General features: G+C 57.5%; 1 protein-coding gene across 6 annotated transcripts in view; it reads right to left on the bottom strand.

Annotated features, from left to right (window-relative positions):
• PTPRE (protein tyrosine phosphatase receptor type E) overlaps positions 1–21,917 on the bottom strand; it is a 124,055-nt gene that overhangs the window by 18,937 nt on the left and 83,201 nt on the right. For 3 of the 6 annotated variants that reach the window (XM_058671024.1, XM_058671021.1, XM_058671020.1), the window contains exons 3-6: positions 10,347–10,465; positions 6,407–6,506; positions 6,082–6,155; positions 4,558–4,694 (exon numbers count right to left, since the gene is read on the bottom strand). In XM_058671024.1, the coding sequence (XP_058527007.1) occupies positions 4,558–4,694; positions 6,082–6,155; positions 6,407–6,506; positions 10,347–10,458 (423 nt within the window). In that variant the 5' untranslated portion in view covers positions 10,459–10,465. Of the gene's footprint in view, positions 1–4,557; positions 4,695–6,081; positions 6,156–6,239; positions 6,376–6,406; positions 6,507–10,346; positions 10,466–21,917 lie in introns of those variants that run through there. The other 3 variants (XM_058671025.1, XM_004579740.2, XM_058671023.1) reach the window with 2 other exon arrangements.

Here is a 21,917-nt window from a genome sequence, read left to right as displayed (position 1 = left end):
TCATGGCGGCTCCACTGCCCAGCCCAGGGACTTAGGGCACCTCTAGCCACCATGTGTCTTGATCTCTGATTTTGCACCAGGCTTGGAGCAGGGAGGATGAATGAGGCTTGGACCCTGGCTGCCCTCCGGTCGCCTGGACTAAGTGACCTGATCACGGACCCGTTAGCACGCCCATGCAGCTCCACCCACAGGACCAGGAAGGACAGACGGCCCAACCAGAACCGATCTGCAAGCCCAGAGACTCAGGGGCAAGTAGTCACGAGAAGGGTGGAGGATGGAGAGTTAGAAATGGAGGGAGTGACTTCAGACACAACCCAGCTCTTGCTCAGGACTCCAGGGACGCCCGTGGGCCAGTGGCTTTGGCTCGGAGCTCTGCAGGCAGGAGTGGGAACTCTGCACAGCCCACTAGAGGACTGAACCAGCACCTGCACCGCTAAGGCCCGTCCCCAGCCAAGCCATGTCACCAGTGCGGGGAGGAACCACTCCAGGGACGCTGCAGCTCAGAACAGGAGGTGTGAAACGAACACTCAGTATGAGCCGCAACCAGTGAGCCGCAGAACTGGTGTGACCAAGGTGGCTTTTCTTCTCAAACTTTCTACCGCCTGAAGGAGCCCACCTGGGATTCCTGTCTGGTGCCAGCTTTGCTTGTTGTTGCTCGGTGCCAACAATTGTTCTATGCTTGGGTGAGCTCCGGCGTACACTGTCTTTATGTATCACGGCCTCTAACAACACCTCCGGCCTGACACAGGATCCGTGGGGATTTAAATAAGAGGTGATGAGCCAGCCACCTGCCCTCAGCTCCCACGGTGTGCCTGCCGAGTGTGGGTGACAGGGTTGTCCCTGCAGAGGACTCCAAAACTCAGGGCCAAGTGGTGGTGGACAGGGCCGGCTGACTTGCAAGGGGCAGCCACTGGGCGGGAGCCTGGAAGTCTGGCCCAGAGAACTCACGCCTGCACCACACTGAGCTGGTGCTGAGGCCTGGGCAGGGGTGACGGGAGTCCCTGGGAGTGCGTGTGTGTTAATTGCGGATGCACTCACAGCATGGCCTGGGGTCACAGCTGTGCCATCCTGAGCCTGTTCACACAGTGGCCACTGGGTACTGTGATCTCTCACTGCAACCTCACTTCTGGCTGGCAGGAGTTACCAGTGGGGGCCCAGAGATCACCCTCTCTCATTGCCTTGGGGGCACCCAACCCCACAGCCACAGACTCCCGAGGTCCCAACAAGGGCCCGTGTGACGGGACGGGCCTGGTGGGCACCTGCCTGAGGTCCAGCGCAGCTCTCGGCTCCAGCCCTGGCCGCCAACACCTGTTGTCCCTGGAGCACCTGACCTCTCGTCACACGCAACCTTGACCTGACCCAGACACTGAAGCTGTGCTGACATGCTAGGGCCTTCTATCGGCCTGCCCTCCAACACTTGCTGCTGATTCCAGCACTGAACCTAACAAGGAGGTGTTCTCCTACAGTGAGAAACACATGCTGGTCGGTGTTGGTCATACCCGGAGACCGCGCAGGCCAAGGGCCCGTCAGCAACACTGTGCTGGCACTGGGTCCTCAGCCATCACCACAGCACTTGTGCTGGGCAGATGTCAGCGGTGGGAGAAGCCCCTGGGGCAGGAATGGGGACCCGGGACTCTCATTCTTAGGGCCACTCTAAGAATAAAACCTGAGAAAAGCAGCTTCCTTCATCCGGGCAGGCAAGGGATGTACTGTCTGTGGTGCAGGCATGGCCGCAGGGGCCTGGCCAGTGAGCAAGGATCCCAGCCATGTGACAAGAGGCCCAACTATCCTGGCAGGCACCACGCTCTGTCCCAGGAGCATGCGTGCGAGGACTTGTTAGGACGGAAGAGGTCAGAGGTGGAGCTCCCTCCCCACCCTGCCCCTTCCCCCAGGCGGAGTCAGGAGTCCATCGGGGCCTGTAAACACACTGGCTGGTGGACATGGCGTCCTCCTGATCAGGACCCATCACCTCTGTCATTCACATGCCAGTGGAGCCCTTGGGACGAGGTGAGTCCAGTTCACAGATGAGGCCGGCCCTCTGGGCTCCCAAGGGTGCCAGGACTGGGAAGCAGCAGCTAGAGGCCAATCCCACAGCACAGAGCACCTGGAGGCCCGTCCGTGTCACCCTCGGCTCTGGGAGAGCCCGTCCGTGTCACCCTCGGCTCTCACAGCACAGAGCACCTGGAGGCCCGTCCGTGTCACCCTCGGCTCTGGGAGAGGAGCTCAGGCCAGCAGGCAGGAAAAGGCAAGGCAGAAGACTGCAGAGCCAAACCGGCTTTGCCCCTTAGCCCGGCCATGGCAGGCTCCCGGGCTGTGGCCCAGCTCCACGCTGCGAGGGCGGGGGCCGCACAGCTGGCTCCGAGTCCCACTGGCTCTCCTACAGCAGACCTCTGCCCCATGTGTCGCCCAGCAGAGGGACTCAGCGGGGCTGTGTAGGGCAGGGCTGGATGAGCATGAGGCACTCGGGGCACGCAAACCTTCAGGATGTGGGAGGGACAACTTGTCATGTCCTAATTTGCAAACATTCCAAATGAATGTCTCAAATCCATCGCGACTCAAACGCAGTGACAACAAAAACAACAAAAGCAGTGAGTGCAGGCCGGGCTCCAGTGGAGCCAGAAACGGGCGAGATCAAGCAGAAACAGACAACATCTTCACTTAAAATGGCGCTGTTCTGTGCATCCAGACAGCTTGCTTTTCTTTTAGTCATTTTAACAGTTGCATTAAACAGGGGCAAGCATCAAAAGCCTGGCACGTAAGCCACCAGTCAGGCCTCCTGTCTCCAGCTGCCTGCTCACGCACGCTGGAAGCAGCAGGGCTGGCTTCACTCACGGAGTTCTTGGAGATTGAGGTCCTGACTTCCACTCATGCCCCAGCTCCAGGCTCTTGTGAGCTTTCGCAGAGTGGACCAGCAGACGGGATCGCTTCCTACCTCCCTTTATCTTAAAAAAAAAAAAAAAGTAGAGCCTGGCACAGTAGCCTAGCAGCTAAAGTCCTCGCTTTGCAAATGCCGGGATCCCATATGGGCGCCGGTTCTAATCTCGGCAGCCCTGCTTCCCATCCAGTTCCCTGTTTGTGGCCTGGGAAAGTACTGAGGACAGCCCATAGCCTTGGGACCCTGCACCTGCATGGGAGACCTGGAGGAAATTCCTGGCTCCTGGCTTTGGATTGGTTCAGCTCCGGCCGCTGTGGTCACTTGGGGAGTGAATCAGTGGACGTTAGACCTTCCTCTCTGTCTCTCCTCCTCTCTGTATATCCGCCTTTCTAGTAAAAAAAAATAAATCTTAAAAAAAAAATATGGTTTGTCCTGACCATGGAGCTTTCTGGTTCTCTCTTAGATCCTGAGTCCAGGGCAGGTGTCTCACCCGACCCTCTGTGGGCTGCCCTCAGGTCTGAGACCAAGGTCAGACTTGCTGGCTGGCCCTGGAGCCCGGCACCAGCAGCCCAGCTGCCAGCTTCTCTCCACCCAGAGAGAACAGCGCTGGAAGAAGTGGCATAGCGAGAGCGGAAAGGCCTTCCGGCTGCAGATTTTCAGTTATTTCAGAAGTGGAGAATTGGCTTTTTTTTTTTTAATCAAGCTGAGAGATTGCAAAACAACAGAGCTAGGAGCTTTCAATCTGACCTAATTCCTCCAAGACAGCGATAGAGGCCACATCTGGAAATAGCGAGAAGGAAAGCGGATAAAGGTGGATGAGGCCTGCGGAGCGCAGTCCAGCCGCGTCGCCACCCTCCCGTGCCCGCAGGGGCCTGCGGTGTGAAAGCCGTGTGTCTGCACAGCACTTGCTGGGCCCGAACCCCGCCGGGAGCTGTGAGATCTCTCAGACGGCCTGGTCCCTGTCCCTCTGGGCTGCTGCTGGAAGCCAGCTTCGAGGTGGTGCACCGAGGTGCCAGGGCCAGAGGTGCTGCTTCTGTTGCAAATGGCCCTCCAAGAAGCCCCGTGCTCGGTGCACAGCTGGGCACAAAGCCACAGTGGCCTCCGAGGGGACCAGAAGGGTGATCAGGAATGAGCATGGGCGAGAAGACTCCAGGCAACCCTTCCTGGCTTCTGTCTGTCCTACCACTCAGCCACAGACAGGCTGACTCCAAGGTCAATGGACAACAGGGGAAGGGGCCACTGAGTCCCACTTGTGCTGATTTATTTACTGATTTATTTGTAAGAGCAAAGAGAACTGCTTGACAGGCTGGCCCAGGACGGTCCCCACTGGGTACACCTGGCCTACCTGTAGCTGGGTCCACGGAAGTCAGAGAGCAGCAGAGACGGGACTCTCACTCGCACACAACCACACCTGGGGCTGCCTCAGGCATGGCCACCAGCCCTTTAAGGTGGTCCCCGACACTGATCAGGACTCTCAGCTCAGGTGCTGGGCCCCCCACTGGTGTCACCATCCCCCTGGCCTGTACACAGCCTTCCAGCTGGCAAACTCACCAAATTCTCTGAGCTGGACACTTGCCTCCTGGGAGCCACGCTGTGGGGACAGGTCACTCGGGACGCAGGGGTCCCGGGTCACGGGGACACCTTGCCCTGGGCAGTCCCACTGGCCCGCCCAGCTCACTCACGTTGAACTCCTCTCGGAAGCACTTGCAGTCGTCAGCCGAGCGCAGGCGGATCTCCTCCTCCAGCAGCTCCACTGGGATGGGGAAATACTTCTTGGGCCCCGAGGGCGACCGGCTCAGCAGCATCACTCGCTGCTGCTCTGTGGATCAAAGCCACCGGGGCCTTCAGCCACATGCCTGGGCAGCGGCTCGCTGCCAAGCTACCGCCAGCACCCCTGCCAACCTGGCAGCAGTGCCCACAGCCCCTGGCTGCATGGGACTGGAGCAGCGCTATTCACACTGCTGCCTCCTGAGACCCAGCCCTGGCCCCCGGGGTGAGGGGTTGCAGGGTGTCCTTTGCTCAGAACCCCTGCCCATGCCATCAGGGACACCAGAGCCCCCTTCTCAGCTCAGTCACCCATAGAGCTCTCCCGCACCTCTCCCCTGTGGCTTGGCTCTGTGTATGCAGGAGAGCCCCGTGCAGGCTTCCAGGTGCGGGAGCAAGCACGGAGCAGAGCGAAAATCTGGCAGGGTGAGGGTCTCTCTCAGCCTTGTCTTCTTTGCAACAAAGAATTCTGGCTCCTCAAACCCTGACAGAAACAAGAGAAACCTCTGGGGGAGGTAGAGGAGGGTATTGCAAAGAAGGGCAGAGCACACCTTCCGAGGCGCAGGCAGGAAGGGCTCCCCTGGCCTGTGCCTCTTTTTCAGGGAATGAACTGGCCTGACAGAATCTATATGAGCAGAGGGCCTGTCCCCACCTGCAGGAGCTGCTGGGCTGCTGGACCGGGCCAAGCCTCCCCCTGCAGCAGGCAACAGGAGGAGCCTTGCTCTACTCCACTACCACAGGGTGAGAGGTGTAGGACCCGGAGAGGGGGCTCTGGGGGCCACGTGGGTATCTCCCAGGGAACACAGCCCCCGGAGCACTGTGCTACCATACTACCGTCCTGCCTCTCGGGGTCCACGGTGGACAACAGTCTTTTCCTCTCAGCACATGTGCGCCCCCAGACCCGGGGGGGTAGGGGGAGGAAGCTGATGACAGGAAGCTGTAGCCACAAGCGTGAACCAAGCGGCCCAAGCTGCCGTCTCCCGGTGCCTTTTGCGGCCACCTCCATGCGGGGAGCGGAACACGAGCTTTGAAAGTGGGGTTTGCAGATCAGAAACCGAATGTAGTCTCCAAGAGTTGGCACTGCCCTCGGCAACTCTGAGCCCGTGCCAGCTCCCTTCTCCCAGCTGGAGCCTTCTCAGATGGCGAGCCTACAATCTCCTCTTCCAGCCTGAAAGGCTGCTCAGCCAGCACGCTGTGTGGAAACCCCAGCAACAGGACTCTTCATAAAAGCCACACGGGGCGCCTTCAACGGGGCCTCATGTCAGAGGGAAGGCAAACGCTGGCAGCACAATTTTGCAGAAATTCTAACGTCCTTCACAACTAAGAGCAGTAGGGGCGTGGATAGCAGCAGAGGAAAGCGGCTTAGCGGGAGGCCTTTCAAAAGCGACTTCAACACGTCCTCCCCGGCTTGGACCCTGGGACCCCCCGCCCAAGGCACTCACCTTGTTCTTCCAAGATCCCGTTGGGCATCTTCTTGTCGCCACTGCTCACCACGGCTTTCCGCTGCCGCCTGAACCTTCCAAGACACAAGACTCATTAGGTGGCAGCCCAAAGAGGCAGGAGCCCCCCAGGGGCCCTGGCCCAGCTGAGGGGTACCCACCAGGTGAGCCGGGAGAAGCTCTTCCTGCTGCTCATGACTGGGCCCGGCTCAGGGCTGGCCGGGCGCGGCTCTCAGACCACGCGACTCACGCCCCACAGCTGGGGAAGCGCATTTCCTCCTCTGAGCCTGTGGCCAGTCGGGCGGGTCGAGCCCCAGGACACACCTACCTGAAGAAGTAGGCGGCGAACAGCAGCAGCAGGAGCAGCAGCAGCAGCGGCAGCAGCAGCCAGGTGAGCAGCGGCTGGGAGGTGCCCGGGTCTGGGGGGCCTGCAGCAGGGAGGGGCCCCGTCAGGCACCTGCGGGGCTGGCAGGGACCCAGTCACTGGCTGCACCCCCCTTCCACTTTAGCCTGTCCTCCTGGACCCCAGAGCTGCAGCACAAGCCTGGCCTGTGGTGTCCACCGAATCCCAAGGCCTCACAAACGGGCAGCTCTGCTGTGGCTATGGACATTGAGGGATGGGAGATGTGGCTTTGCCCAGGGCCCCTGGTGGAGGACATAGGGCAGCACTCATATGCTGTGTGCATGGCTGGCATTGGCCCAGCTGTTCATCCCACTGAGCCCCCAGTGCCTGCTGTCAGGGTGGAGGAGGGTGGCGTGTATGACATTGCAACCCAGCTCCCTGGCTCAGCTCTCAGGCACGCCCACGGGGGCTGGAAGCAGCCTGGCCCTTGCAGGCCAGATGTGCCCACCACGGGCTGTGTCAGGGCCAATTGAGAAGCCAGTCCAAAGACGTCAGCCTTGCTCTTGCCAGGGGACCTCAGATGCCCAGCCTTGTGACTGCCTTGGGCCCCGAGCCAAGATTCCCAGGGCATCTGGTGGTCTCTGTTCTACCAGTGCCTGCTTTGGTCCCTGCCTCACCCGCGTGCCACACGGCTCTTTCGTCACCAACACGTCCCCACTGCCCAAGGATGACCCCGAGGGCCTCTTCCAGCAGGCCCACCTGCCATCTCTCCTGTAGATCCACAGGAGTTTCCACACCTCCAAGTGCAGGGGGCAGGCCCTTTGGGGGACTGCCTCAGCTCCCCCCATGCCACCAACCTTTCGAAGGCACTAGCTGGGCTACGCTGGGCTCCACCAGGAAGCACCAAACATCATCGTCCTCGTTGAGGCCAGAGGGCTCCAGGTACTTCCTCTGGAATGTTCTGGGCCCCTGGGGCGGGCATTGTGGCCTAGACCTGCTCTAGCTCCGGCCCCCAGCAGCTGAAGGTGGTAACCGGGGCTTGGCCCAGTGCTATAGGCTTCTGCCTCAGGCCTGCACAGCAGCAGCTCCAGAGGCCCCTGACAGCAGCCCAGCCCCCGCTCCCTCTGGCCATGACAGGCGGTCCTGTCTCAGCTTCCCCCTCCCTCGGGGTGAGCACCTACTCTCCTTTAGGCTCTTGGGGTGTTGCCGAGGGAGGCTGCCCACTTCTTCCTGGCACAGGTGCTGGCTCCTGGGCTGCGCCTCGGGTGGATCACTAGATGGAGGGAAGTGGGGAGCCCCTGACAGCTGCAGCCCGGCTCAGGCTCACTCTCCCAGACAAGCAGAGGACATGTCCAGGAGATTCTTTCCCTCCCCCGCCAAAGTCAGCCTGGGGGACTGAGGAGTTCGCGGCATCTGCGGGGAGCCTGTGCCTCAGGCCCCGCACAGTGGGAAGCAGAGGAAGAGGGGCACCTGTCTCATCACCACAAAGATGAGCTTTATGCAAACCTGCTTGGTTTTCAAGTACTGGCAAGTCATTCAACTGGAATGCCAAGTTTTCAGATTCAGTGTGTTCTGGGGCAAGCCAAACATGAAAGCCCAAATCGCAGACCTCTGCAGGCCAGCTGGGCACCCCTGGCAGTGCTGTGCTCTGGCTGGGCCCTCCAGGGGCACCCCAAGTTCACTTCATGGCAGGGCAGGGCAGGGCTCTCTGCTTGGGGCAGAAGGTAGCCTGTCCTAGCAGTGAGCACCCCGGCCTGCCAACCTGGGCAGTTCCCTCAGCTGGCACTCAATGCTGTGTGTGTGTGTGTGTGTGTGTGTGTGAGAGAGAGAGAGAGAGAGAGAGAGAGCGAGCGAGAGCGTGCTCGCGCCCCACAGGCATTGCACAGCTGTACACTGCAAATGTGTGTATGTGCACATGACCTAGAGACTCTGGTTCTGAAATCCTTCACTTTGCACACCTGTCCTCTGGGTGGCACATGCTGTGGCCGAGGCCTGGCCAGGAGGGCAGGCAGGGGCCGGGTGAGGCAGGTCCCAGTGTCCCCTCCAGCCCTGGCCTCAGCGCCCTCTTGGGATGCCTCCCAGAGAAAGGGCAGTGGGTGGTACACTCCCCTCAGGCGCTCGGGTCGCGGCTTGTCCACCTCCTGCCCATCCCCCATCCCGGTGGGGACACCTGCCTGTCCCACACTTCCCAGACACACAGGGGCCAACCGCAGAATGTTCTGGCTGAGAAAAATGCAGAGTAAAAGAGCCCATGTGCCACCATATTCCTGCTCCCTGGGCTGAACGTTTAAGAGTGTGTCTCCCAAGATTTTGTCCTGTAAATTCCCATCGAGGAATACGCGGGTCTCTCCCCTCCTCCAAGGCTCCCTTCTTTAACACACACGAAGAGGGCTCTGATCACAGCCACGTGTGCTATCAAGCTTGAGACATTTCCCGAACCACATGCTAATTAGAAGAAGCTGAAACTAACAACGCGAGCGCTCTTGGGGCGGTTCCAACGCACACTCTTGGGGCGGTCCTACAGCCTGCCTCACTCCGGGGCCACCGGCAGCCCTGGCCCGCTCCGTCCTAGCAGCTACTCACTGCCACGGTTTGGACAGATCCAGCTGGACAGGTGTTTCGGGCGATGCTTCACTCTGGCTACGGCCTCTGACGCTGCAGCTGCAACAGCAGCTCCTCTTCTAGCCTCCCAGAGCGCGTGTTTCACGGGCAGCGTCAGGGCTCCTCTGCTGAGGTCTCCAGTGTCTGTGCCCACCCACAATGGTCCTGGGGGCCAACTGCCCTGGGTATCTGCCACCTTTACTCACACAGAGAGAAACGTAGATTTCTCACTGGCAGTTCACACCAAGTGCCTGCAATGGCTCGGGATGGATCATGCCACAGCCAGTACCCTGGTACTCCGTCCAGTCTCCCGTGTGTGTGGCAGGCGTGTGTCCTGCCTCCTGCGCCTCCTGCTTTGCCTGCTCTGGCGCAGGGCCCCGACGAGGCCGCCTGCCCGCCGGGAGCCTCACTCTGGGGCTCAGTTCCTGACACTCTGCCTCTACCTGCCACCAGCGATGTGCTCAGAGCGCCCTCCTCAGGAGCCCCGTAGGTCTGCTTGTCCCTGCAGACAGGCGCATGTGTGGCTCCCATGCACAGCACAGGGCACCCTGGTACCCCCCATCGCAGATGGGCACTGCCGGGTGCGGGAGGGCTCACTTGGAAAGTGAACTTGATCGCGTGTGAAGAACATCCCTTGGTTTGTTCCTCTCCTTCCTTCCTCTTTTCTACTTGCATTGTGTTCACTTACACTCTTGTGGCAACATTCACAGGCCATAAAACACAACCATTTCCAGCATTTACTTCATTGATTGTTAGTGAATTTGCGCAGTGTGCAGCCCTCACCACACTCCAGTGTCATGGGACCACGTGCGTCATGGGTCTCCTTTATTTTCTTTTACCAAGAAGAGAGAACGGAACCAAGGCCCCACCTACCTGCCACCTACTGCTTTCCCAAGGGCAGGACTGACTTTGCCCCTCCCACTTCCTCCAGAAATCACCACACAGCCCTGACTGTGCTTCCAGACACAGTAGCAGGGAGCCAGATGAGAAACAGGGCTTTTGGGACAAGAAGCAGGGAGCCGGATGGCATGCCAGTATCCCAGGCAGTAGGTTAACTCGCTAGGTCACCAGCACACTCCCTCACCAGCATCTTAACCATGTATGGTACCAAACGCCTGCCTGATCACTAAGATGAGACGTCTGCCCCTGCCTTCCGCCTGCCCCCATCGAGGCTGCAGCTCTCAGCTGGCAGGTGATGCTGGTGCAAACCGGAAGCCCTGCTCCAGCCTTCCGGACCAGTTCTGTGCCCATCACACAGCCTTCTCTTCCTTGCATTCAGAGCCCGGGGGTGGGGATGGCCAGCACAGGGGACCCAGGCTGTTACCTGAGGTGGTGGTGGTCCAGTTGCCGTCTGCTGTGGTGTTCTCGTTGCCCTGAAGTGCCCTGGCGAGTGGCAGGTTAATACCTGCCAGCAGCAGGGGCCAGCAGGGCTCCATGGCAGGCCTGTGGAGAAGCAGGGACAGGCTCAGGGCAGAGCAGGGAGAGGCTGGGGCAGCACAGCTGACCACACGCTGGGCCTGTGCCCTCAGAGTCGGCTTGGCCATTGTCAGCCCTTTGAGTCCCGCACAGGAGGAAGGCCTTCTGAGGAGGACAGCTTTGCAGGGGGTGCCTCACGCCCAGGGAGCTGCTGTCCGTCCCAGGCTACTCCCAGCAGAAATCACAGCCTAGCAACCCAGACCCCTCAGGGCCATCTATCTCCCCCTAGACCCAGTCCCTTTCACCAGCAGCATGGCAGGGGCTTCCAGCACATTCCTCAGGACCTCACTCATATCCCCTTTCAAGGCTTACACTGGGCACAGGCATGTGGTCTCCTTAGAAACTCCCCCAAGGGGTTCCACTTTGCCAAATGCCTTCCTTAGGTCATCAGTAAGGTGACAGTTCACCGGTGTGGAAACATGGAGTATGGCTTCACTGACAGGTGGCAGGGTCAGGGATCCCTGTCCAGTGAGGCTGGTCGGAGCGGACAGGGCTGCGGGCGGCTGGTCTAGGAGCTGCCCTCTTCTATTTCACTTGCACTAAGCCCCGTCTGCAGCTGGCCAGGGGCACACCGCCCCCCTTCAGTGGCTTCCTGCACAATCTGGGATGCAAATGGATCCAGTTTTAGGGCTGAGGCCCCAAGGCACCAGGCACTGGAGGAGGCATGGAGGTCCTGACTCTATTAGCAGAATCACCCAGCACCAGGCTAACCTAGAACAGCTATGAGAACAACTGACATCAGGATGTCTTCCTCTTCACTTTCTTACTTCAGGAGCACATGCTTTAGGTTGTAGCGGAGTCAGTATTTGAACCCAGGACTGCTGGAGGCCACAGTCCTCACCCCCAACCCGCCACCCGTTGCCTTGGCCCTGCCAAGACACACAGCTCTGCTTACATGGCCACACACTGATGTTTAATAGGTCAGCTACGGCACCTGCTGCCACACTTCTGCCAGGCTTGACTGAATCACAGGGTTAATTGCTAATTCAGCTCCTAGGGAGCTGAGTTCCCAGTGGGAAGCTTTCTTTTTTATATATATTAAATTTATTCATTAATTACATTGTGTTGTAATTTCATAGGAACTGGGATTGTCCCCCCACTTCCCCACGCCCTCCCCCCTGGTGGGTTCCACCACCCTGTTGCGTAACCATAGTTCAAGTTCAGTTGAGATTCCCTCTTAGCAAGTATATGCCAAGCATAGAGTCCAGCATCTTATAGTCCAGTCCAACAACTTATTGGGGAGACCCTCTCTGGTCTGAGGGCAGAGCCAGCAGAGTATCATCCCGATCAAATAAAAGCACTAACATATTATCAGCAACAATTAACATCGGTATGGAATTAATTGACATAGTATTGAGCAGCCAACATGTTAAAAATAAATGCGATTTCTTAACCCCATTCTGTGACCACCCCATTCACATTTCCATTTTAGTTTGTATACTACATATGACATAACATCCATAACATAGCATGTTATACATAACATCATATCATCTCAAATTAAGGCGAACATGTAGTATTTAACCTTTTGGGATTGGCTCATTTCCCTTAGCATTATGGTTTCCAGTTTGGCCCATTTGGCCACAAAGAACTGCATTTTGTTTTTTTTTAATAGCTGAGTAGTATTCCATGGAGTAGATGAACCATAGCTTTCTTATCCAATCCTCTGCTGATGGGCATTTTGGCTGCTTCCATGTTTTTGCAATTACTGATTGTGCGCCTATGAACATAGGAGTGCATGTTGGTTTCTCGTAAAACATGTCATTCATCCAGATCAAGTAGGATTCATCCCTGGAATGCGGGGTGGAAGCTTTCTTTAGTTCCGCCATCACTGGATCACTTTCCTCTGAACGCGCTCAAAGCTCTCCAAGAAGGTCAATGGCCTCTGTTTGTCAGCTGTGGGCAGCAGGTGATTTTCCTGGAATGACCAGCAGAGGACAGCACACCTGCACAGCTCCTTAGGCGCAGTGCCACGGGCACTCCCAGGGACCACCAGCCACTCTCAAGGCTGGCAAGACAACCTGGAGGACACGGACACGGGCCTTGCAAAAACCCTGCTTGAAACAGCAAGAAATCCATTCCAAGTTTATGTTTAATCCATGTTTTCTTGGGTGCCTACCAAATGTTAAGCTTGAGGGGTAAAAACCACACAGGATCCCCAGATGAGATAATCAAAACAGCTGACTCTTAGAAGAAAAGCAAACTTCATTTTTAGTATTTTTAAAAATGTAATTGGCTTAGAGAAAAAGAAAGCTCCTGTCTGTTGGTGCTCTTTCCACATACCAACACAGTGACCATCCCTGGGCCAGCTGTCCAGGGGACCCACCTGCCTACCCATCAGCAGGAGAGCAGCTGTCCAGGGGACCCACCTGCCTACCCACAGCAGGAGAGCAAGTCCACTCGGCTATATGCTGCCCCCGCCCCGCCCATGTGTATACCCCTCATGAGCCAGCCGGTTCTCATTTAATGAGAAACCCATCTCCCTACTCCGTCTGATGCCTTCTACATACTTAACTAGGGGATAGGCAGCCTGCAGGTCAGGATGCAATGATGAAGTCCGCCCCGGCTCTACCCCGGGGCAGGTGAGGCGCAGGCAGAAGCCTGGACAGCCCTGCTCCCCTGCTGGTCGCCAGCTGCAGTGCCCAGGAACCATGAGAGATTCACTCCCCCTTCTGAACAAAGGAGTGCCGAGCGAGGGGTCACCCTGAGCAGAGGCCAGGGGACGGGTGATCTGGGCTGGACGCAGCTAGCAGGAAGTCTTGTCCAGGCGGGTCCCACTGTGGGTGGCTGGGACGCTCCAGTGAGCAGCTGCCTAGAGGCCCCCCAGCATGACCCTGAGGGAGCATTTCCACGGAGCCCCCACTTACAGTAAGTACCCCAGGGGCAGTGGAAAGATGCACTACCCACCAACCCGTGCACAACTGTGGGCAGCAGGTCTGTGCTGTGACCGGCTGCATGTGCAGAGGAGGAGTGAGAAGTGAGCCCTGAGCTGGCAGCCAGCTCCTGATGCCGTGTGGCCACTGACACTGCAGGAGGAAGAGACAGTCAGCATGGCGATAAAGGAGGCCTGAGGGGCACCACAGGTATGTCCCACCCCCATCCTTGGCAAGACTTCCTCCCCTCTCCCTGCAGTGGGTCCCAAAGCCCAGCGTGCCAGAGGCCATCCTGGGGAGCCTGCTACCTGCAGCCATGTCCCTTGAGCCGCCTGAGTCATCCAGCCCAACCCTTCACTTCTCCTCACCTGGTCGCCCCAGATGACAGCTTCCTGGGGTTTTGGGGGTTGCCAAGGAACCATCTCTGAGCTAGTACCTCTGAGCAGGAGCCACTGGGGGCCCATCCTGCCCCGAGGGGCCCTCCATGCCTGCTGTGGCCTTCCCAGCTGACCCTGGTGTTGGCAGCACACTGCCCCTGTGGCTCCAAGAAGGCAGTGTCTTCTCTGCAGCCCAAGCCCCCCTCGGGTCAAGGCAAGGGCTCCCGGGCCCTCAGCTGCTCCATGGACAGAGTTCTCCCCCAAGGAAGCGGGTGCAGCAACTGGCACCATGATCAGGAGTTAAACCGCTGAGAGCCCGGCACCAGGTGCCACGGTCTCATCGAAACCAGAATCCACCTGCTGCACTTTAAGAGGGTGAAAGACGGAGTGAAAACCCTGGGATTTCACGCTTCTATGAAATTTCTATTCAGTGACAACTTACTGTATTAAACCAGGAATGTATTAGCTATTTTAATAAAAACCACTGCTAAATCCCTTTCTGAAAAGCAGAAGTAACATATCTAGAGTGCTCATGATAGCAATCTTTCAGAAAACATTCTTGGAGCAGGCACAGCATTTAAGTCATTGCTGGGCCATTCGTATCCCATAGGAGAGGGCCTGCTTTGAGTCCTGGCTCCTCTCCTTCCAATCCCGCTTCCCACTCGTGCACTCAAGGACCGGATCCTGCCACCCACGTGGGCACCAAGCTCCTGGTTTCGCTGGACTTGGCTCAGCCCTAGCTGTCGCTGGCAGCTGGGAACGAACCAAGGATGCAATAGCTTTCTTTTCTCATAAGTAAATAATAAACATCAACATTATTTAAAATAATTTTGTACTGACTGTCTGAAAATGAGGCCAGGGGCAGAATGCCTTGCTCTAACTAATGTGTCTCGTTTCTGATAGGGTTTCCCAATGCCCGTCACGTTTTCATTGTCTGTAAAGCCACTTGCATTTTTTCATTTTACGTGCGCTTTACTTCTTCCTGACTTCTGTAGAAATAAGTTTTAATATCTTCCTGTTTATAACTTTGTGTTTGATCACTGTTTCTATGAATGTTTCCAATGCTGCGAGGTTCCCTGTGGAACCTGCAGCCAGCAGAGGGCCTGGTGTGCAGCCTGCTCCTGCCACTGCAGGGTGGCTCACCTCCAACGGGCCCCTCACCAGCTCAGACGTTGTCAGAGTCTGACCGATGACGAGGGGCCACAGGAACAAAGGGCATGACGGGCTGAAGCTGGGGGGACATCCGACGTCGGCTCCCTCATCAGCGCAGCGTGTCTGCTTGCAAAGGTGGACACCCCCAGCTCTCATCTACCAAGGGGCCACAGCTGGAGATGACACCCACACAGCAAGCAGGGGTGTGCACTTGTCAGGCTCCACTGCACCCACAGTTCTGCTCTTACTCGTAGCATACTCGACCTGTAGCCACTGTGTCATTGGCCTTGAACTCTTGCATTTCCCATGGCCTTGGCCATGAGAGCAGAGGTTCCCCTGGGCAGAAGCAGCTTCTAAACCCATGAACCAGATCAAGGGAAAAAAAGATAAGCCATCCCCGGGAGGCCCCATTTTCAGTTTGAAGTGACCCAGGGCGAGCCAGCATGCTCCGGGAGCTTGTGGAGCTCTTGAACTTGGTGCCCTGATGGTGGTGGCCTCACCTAGGATGGCATAGGAAGCTTGGCATTGGACATGGGGAAAATGGTCCATCCCGTGATCATGGGCTCTCACCCCGCAGGCACAGGGCTCTCCAATCGGGCACTCGGACTGGCTCTTAGCCACAGGGTTTTTCTCTTGCTGCCTCTGCGTGGTCAGTGGTACCATGCCAGTCCCTGAAATGCAGGGTAAGGGTTGATTGACACATACATTTTGCAAATGACAAAATATTACTAGCTTGCAAACTACTATCCAGTGCTTAGCTTATGCAACTTTTAAAAGTTCATTCGTGGCCTCCAGTTTAATGTAAATTCAAAAGATGTTCTTGGAATGTGATTTAGAGAAAAGCGTAGACTCTCACTGCACACAAAGTACTGTAAGTTGCACAGCGCTCCCTACAAGCTCTATGGCCAAACTCCATGTCTGCTATTTCCTGTAAATATTTCACAAACCCCCAACTGGCCTGTGTGACAAGCAAATAGCAAGTGCCCAGGCTGGAAGGGCCTCCAGCAGCCCCTAACACTGTGGGGCTAACAGGAGCTAGCGTCCCATCCCTCCCAGACAAGGCCCCCTGCTTCGCAGCGATCTGTCATCCCTGGACAAGAGCAGTGCCCACCCTGTGTTAGGAGAGGGCAGGAGCAACAGGGAGGAGGGCACTGTTTCTAGTCACCCTCAGCTAGAAAGAGACACTGCCCCCGGGACCTATGTACCATCCTCACCCATTGGAGAGGGACTGCAGAGCCAGGACCAAGGGAGCCGTGTCCCTCCACGCCTTTCCTGGGGAAAGATATGCATGTTTAAAGGCAGCCAGAGAAGCCTTGTGGCCAGGAAGTGGCCAGCCTTTGAGTGCCACCCCTCGAATGTGGCTGCATGTGACCCAAGAGTCCCTTCTGCCTGACATTACAGAGGGGACCAAGCCAAGGCAGAACAGCAGGGAAGTCCTGGATACTTCCTCCTTATGAAATTACTTTCTCAGGTTTGTTATGTGAGAGGCATAGAGTCAGCCAGCCAGAGAGAGCTCGGATTGGCTAGTTCGTTCTCCAGAAGCCCGCAATGGTCTTCCAAGTGGGTGGCAGGAACCTGCTGAGTCGAGCCATCACCTTTGCTGCCCAGGTCTGCATCACAGGGGGCTGGAGCCAGAAGCCAGAGCTGGGCATGAGCCCAGGCACTCCAGCAGGGCACCTGTCTTCACCATTGGGCTAAACGTCCATGCCCCTAGAGCCCCTCTTTAACAGAAGTGGGAGTCAGGGGATACCTCTTCTCCCAAGTTGGAAAAACGCAGCCCCCCTTGCTATGAGAATCCTGTCTGGGGAACACAGGGGTCCAGCACAGTGTCCCCTGCAGGTCCAAATGATCAGTGTGCGGCCAGAGACTGCCCTGTGCATATCCTCTCTGAAGTCGGACAGGGTGAGGACTGGGTGTCCATGGGAGGAGGGGAGGAAGCAGGAAGAGGAGAGGTCTGCTGTGTGCTAGATCCGCCAACCCCCCTGGCCGGCTAGCCTCCAACAGCCTCCCAGGGAGGCAGGGACCACCCGCAGGGCCCGTCTGGCCCGCCTTCTGCCTGAGGCATGGCACCCAGAGGCCCCTCTGTGCTTTGCCCTCTCCCAGGCCAGGGTCTTTTCACAGGCAGAAAGAGGAAGGCTTTGCCCACCTCTGTCCAGGCAGTCTCAGCCTGCACTGAGAAATCCCATAAAATGGACACAGACATGGACACGGTCCCCTCCACCAAGACCCGGTGTCCCTCCCCAGGGCTTACTTCACTGGGCAGGCACCCAGCTCCCCATTCCTGGGTCTCACACACGCTATCCCCATATGGGTCAGGACGGACAGCAGGGTAGCAGGCACGGGACAGGTGCTTCCAGTTCCCCTACTGGCCAGCGGGAGCTGAACCCTGAGGCCCTGGGTGTCCCTCCACTGCGCAGGTGGCTGGGAGTGGACAGTGCCGGGCGAAGAGTGACTCTTGGGGCCTCTCATCTTGGGAAGCCTGGCTGGAAGGCTGCGCCAATTTCTGTGATAATCACTGTGGAAGCAAGCTCCCCTGCTGAGCTGCTTCTGTGCCAGCCTTGCTCTGCCCCCTGCCAGCCTCTGCTCTCTAGCAGGCAGGAGCTCCAAGGCCTTGGCGCTCCAGATGCCCGAGCTGCACCTGTCTGCTATAAGCTCAGGATGACGCAGAACAAGGTGCTTGCACTCGGTGCACTGGAGAAAATCCAAAAACAGACGTGTTTCAGGGTAAGGGAGAAACTGAGGTGTTGTCCAAGCTTCAGGCATCAACAACTTACACGGATGTTTAAGACTAAATCCTTAACAGAAAAGCTTGTAGATGCAACATGTTCCATATGGAGCCTCGGTGGTTGCACCTCTCTTGAGAGGGCTTCGCTTGCAAAGAGGAAAAGACGCAAGGGTATACATCTCATTCCTGCTGCCAAACAAGAACTGCACTCAGGAAACGCAGCCGCCAACAGGAGGTGGGGCAAGAGCCTGGGGTGTCCCAGGTCCGGCTGGCTGTCCCCCTGGCAGGGTCCTGAGCTGACCCCCGATGTCCTCCAGGGTCCTGGCAAAGGACTGCCTGTGCCAGCCACTGAAATGGACAGTGTCTTGTGTTCGCTCTTATTGAAAAAGAAGCCAGGTTGGGGCTAGGGGCTGGTCAGAGGGGGAGTGAGGGAGGAAGGGAGGGCAGTGGGTGGGACATGACAGACAGAGTTGGGAGCATTCAGAAAAACATGGGGTCCCCAGGCAGCTCGCCATCACAGGATTCAGGAAACCCATGACTATGGGTCCTAGGAACTTGGGAGGCGCTTCAGGGTTTTCTTACAGAAACATGGCCAAGGGTGCACAGGAACGCTTGGGGTGGATAACACTGAGCTGGATTTCATCAAAGAATTCCTAAAACTCACGTGTGCTCCGCAAAGCCGAGTGCAGGCCTGTGCCAGCAGTGCTGCTTGAGTGGCGTCCAAGGCTCAGAGCTGTGGTCAGTGTGGGCTGGGGCTCCCCGAGGACACAGCCCACAGCCCCGGCCACGGGAAGGACACAGCCCGCCCCCCCACTGCTTCCGTGCCTCTGTGCAGGGGTAATTTCCGTTTCCTAAGTACCCACGTTAATTTACATAATTCCATCTGCACATCCTGAACTCTTCAAGATGAATCAGCAGTAGAGTGCATTTTCTAAAAATTAAATCTTCGTTCCAGTAATGATCACAGAACCCCACGCAGGGAAAGACACAGTGCCCTTCCGAGGGCCGGGAGCCGCACTGGACTGCACCGGTGGCACTGCGGCCTCAGCAGCCCCTTCTAGAACAAGCAGCTGGAGCAGCGGGCAGAGCTGGACTCCCTCGGCACACGGCTTTCCCTGTGTAAGAGCATCCTTCCCACCCCGAACGGAGAAGCAATGTGTGCTTGAGATCTTCCCAGTGACACATCTTTGTCCCTGACACGGAGGCCCACGGAACACAGCTGTGAGGAAGCAGTCACGTGTCTCAATCACTAACACCCTGTCCCACGGTTTTTAAGGAACTCCAAAAACGACCCACAACGACCTTTCACAGCCTTGCGGTTGCTGACTGTCATCTCTAGTCAGTAAGTCTTTTTGTCATAAAAACATGACTACCCAAGCAGTGCCAGAGTCAGTGAGGACTGCTGAGTGGGGTGCCCGTGAAGGGTGGCAAGGCCCACCTCTGCAGAGCTAGCCAGCAGCCAGCAGCCAGCGGGAGCTGTCCTGCCCGCGGGAGCTGACCTGCCGCCTTCTGCCATGTCCCAGGGGCCTGACGCAGGGCACGATGATTTACTAAGAGCAAAGGGCAGCGGTGAGCCCCAATTCCTCACACTGTTTCCACGCCAGTCACTGCTGTAACCGTGCTGTAATGGGTGTGTCTGGTATCACTGTCCATCAAAATGACCACAGCCGAAGCCTGCTCTGGGACAGCAGTGTGTTCTCTCCCACTCCGCCGTTCTCCCAGCACTGGGCTCTGGTCTCTACAGCTCTCCAGGGGCAGGCGTCCTGGCCCAGTTCCCTTCTGAGCCTCACTGGCCTTCCAAGGCCTTTACCAACTACCACTGACCCGGAAGCCCTGTTGTGGCCACTCCAGCCTGGGGTCCAGAGATCTTGTCCTGGCCTTGTGGGGTTCCTGGTCTGTCCCTGTCAGCTTCAACATGAAGTCCCAGAGTTAGGGCCACTCAAGGCCTGCCCTCTGCCCCAGTAAGCTTGCAGGGTTGCTGCCAGGAGGTGGGGGAGGAACACACACCTCTAAGGGGAAGGCAGACAGGCCCCTGAGCTCCTCTTGCTACTGGCCCTCACGCTGCAGGGCCCCTTTCCTGGAACTTCATGGCACTGAAAGCTAAATGACAGGAGGACAGGGGTGGTGGTTCCCCATGGTGAGCCACATCTACTTCTACAGAGCCGCAAGGCAGCCCTGCCCCTGCCCTATGTCCTCCCTGGGCATCAGCAGGCATGCAGCCCAAGAGGCGCACCTCAGGTAGCAGGTGTGCCAGCTGCTCCTGGGACCCAGCGCTGCCAACACAGGGGGCGGGGCCGGTGCACGCAGTGTGGCTGTTTTCAAGTTTTTGGGGAAAGTCACCTGAGCTGTGGTGACCCGGAGAGACTGCTCTGTGACTTGCTTTTGACTTTATCTAGGATGCAGAAGACGAAGAATTTGCTGTAGCACAGTTGGCTGCCTGTTGCCAAGGAGGGGCCCCAGGGCTGATGTGCAGGCACAGACATCAGGGGTGCGGTGCTGGTTGATGACTACTGACAGAGGAGTCACTCCTGGCCAGCCCATTACCCTGAGAGTGTCCACTGGCCCTCCGCATCCAGGGGCCCCTGCTGACCGTGTCCGCGCAGCCCACGCTGTCCCTGAGCCTCCTGTGCGTGCGGCCACATGGCACAGCTCTTTAGCTCGGCAGGCTGTGATCCCATGCTGTGGCCACTGCCATCCACTCCTCAACCCCTTTCATGACTGCACTGCACTTGGCACGTGGGCTCTCTGCCTGGCACACATTTGGGTTGTCCCGGTTCTGCCATTCTTAGGACTGAGGCTGCCACGAATCCTAGATTAGAGGTCTTTGGTGAATGATGTTTTCCCTGTATTAATACTCGAAGAGGTGTGACTTGGCTCGAGGATGGGTACCTAATTGGGTTTTTAAAGGTTTTACATTCTTTGGAAACACTTACATGTGGGAGGGGTCTCTGTGAAGTCTGGAGACCTGGTTGCGCCAGGGAAGTCCACGTGTGTCCGGAGGGATCCCTTGGGCCACTCTCAGGGTGGGCCAGCTGGCCAGGTGCCTCTCACCTGCCTGAGTCTTTGGTTCTACAGTCACCATCTGCCTCCTTCCTCACACAGCCTGTACCATCCACAACTGCACACGTGGCCCAGAGTCCAGGTGCCAAATCCACCTTTGCCACCCTTGCCAGCCTCCCAGTAGAACTCCAGCAAACCAACTTGAAAGTGGAGTGGGGACCGGGGAAGCCTGCTTTCATCTCTTCCAGCTCCAGACTGCAAGTTCCAGCCATTCCATACGAAATGCTTCCAGTCCACACCCCCAATATTCCAAGCGGTGGGAAGAATCTGATTTGCCTCGGTCCTCCTCAGTATGTAGCAGATGCACAGACTCTAATCTTCTCTTAGAAAAAGTAAATCCTTGCCCCCCGCCCAGATCTCCTGTGCAAGCATCTGATTAGGGCAGCAGCCAGGCCTCACCCCGCAGGAGTGAGTGATGTCCCTCAACAAATCAAGGGCTTCAAAGGATGCTAATTGGGCCAAACAATGCGAGTGAATTATTCATAGCTGCTCTCTGTTTAGCTCGGGAAGTTGGTCCCCAAGCTGGAAAGGAGAATGCAGTTTTCCACATTGTGGGGTTCAGAGAAGCTGTCCCTGATTCTCCACCAGTGCCCCAGCTCCTGTGGCGCCTCCCTCCTGGGGCGTGCGTGGAGACCCGTACAGCTGGGGACCCCACCGGGCTGTGGCCCACTTCCTGCTGCACTTGTACAAGGCCAACCACCTACTTTGCTACCGACCTGCAAGCACCATGGACGTCCCCCCTCAGCACCCAGCATGAACACCTGGCTGATGACACACACGGGTAGCAAGGCCTGGCGGGACGCCAATCACTGAGCCGAATCACTGCCCTCGTCTCACACATGGCCAGCAAGGGAGGAGCGTTCAGCATGAGATGATAGCACCCAGAAAGCAAAGGCTGTTGGGTCCAGAGGCACCTAGACCAGGGCAGAGTTGGCCAACACACGCTTGGGGCTGAATAGCCCATGGCAGCCTCATTCCATCCATCCATCCATCCAGCCAGCCTTTACTGCATCCACTATGCTTAAAAGTGTTAAGACAAACCCTGCCTCAGCCTCAGGCACCCCCTCTTCAACGCTGCCTCCATTCTAGTTGCTGTAGCAGCACACCTGAGCCCAGAGGCTTGAGCCTCAGTGACAGGTCTGGCTCCTGCTGCACCTGTCTATTGTGCTTCCAGGGATGGGATGGGCTGGGGAGCTCTCTGGGGCTTTGTGAAACACCAGTCTCACCCTTGA

The sequence above is a fragment of the Ochotona princeps genome, chromosome 13, assembly GCF_030435755.1.
Source record: "Ochotona princeps isolate mOchPri1 chromosome 13, mOchPri1.hap1, whole genome shotgun sequence".
Classification (NCBI taxonomy): Eukaryota; Metazoa; Chordata; class Mammalia; order Lagomorpha; family Ochotonidae; genus Ochotona; species Ochotona princeps.
This window is presented reverse-complemented; position numbering and strand designations above follow the sequence as displayed.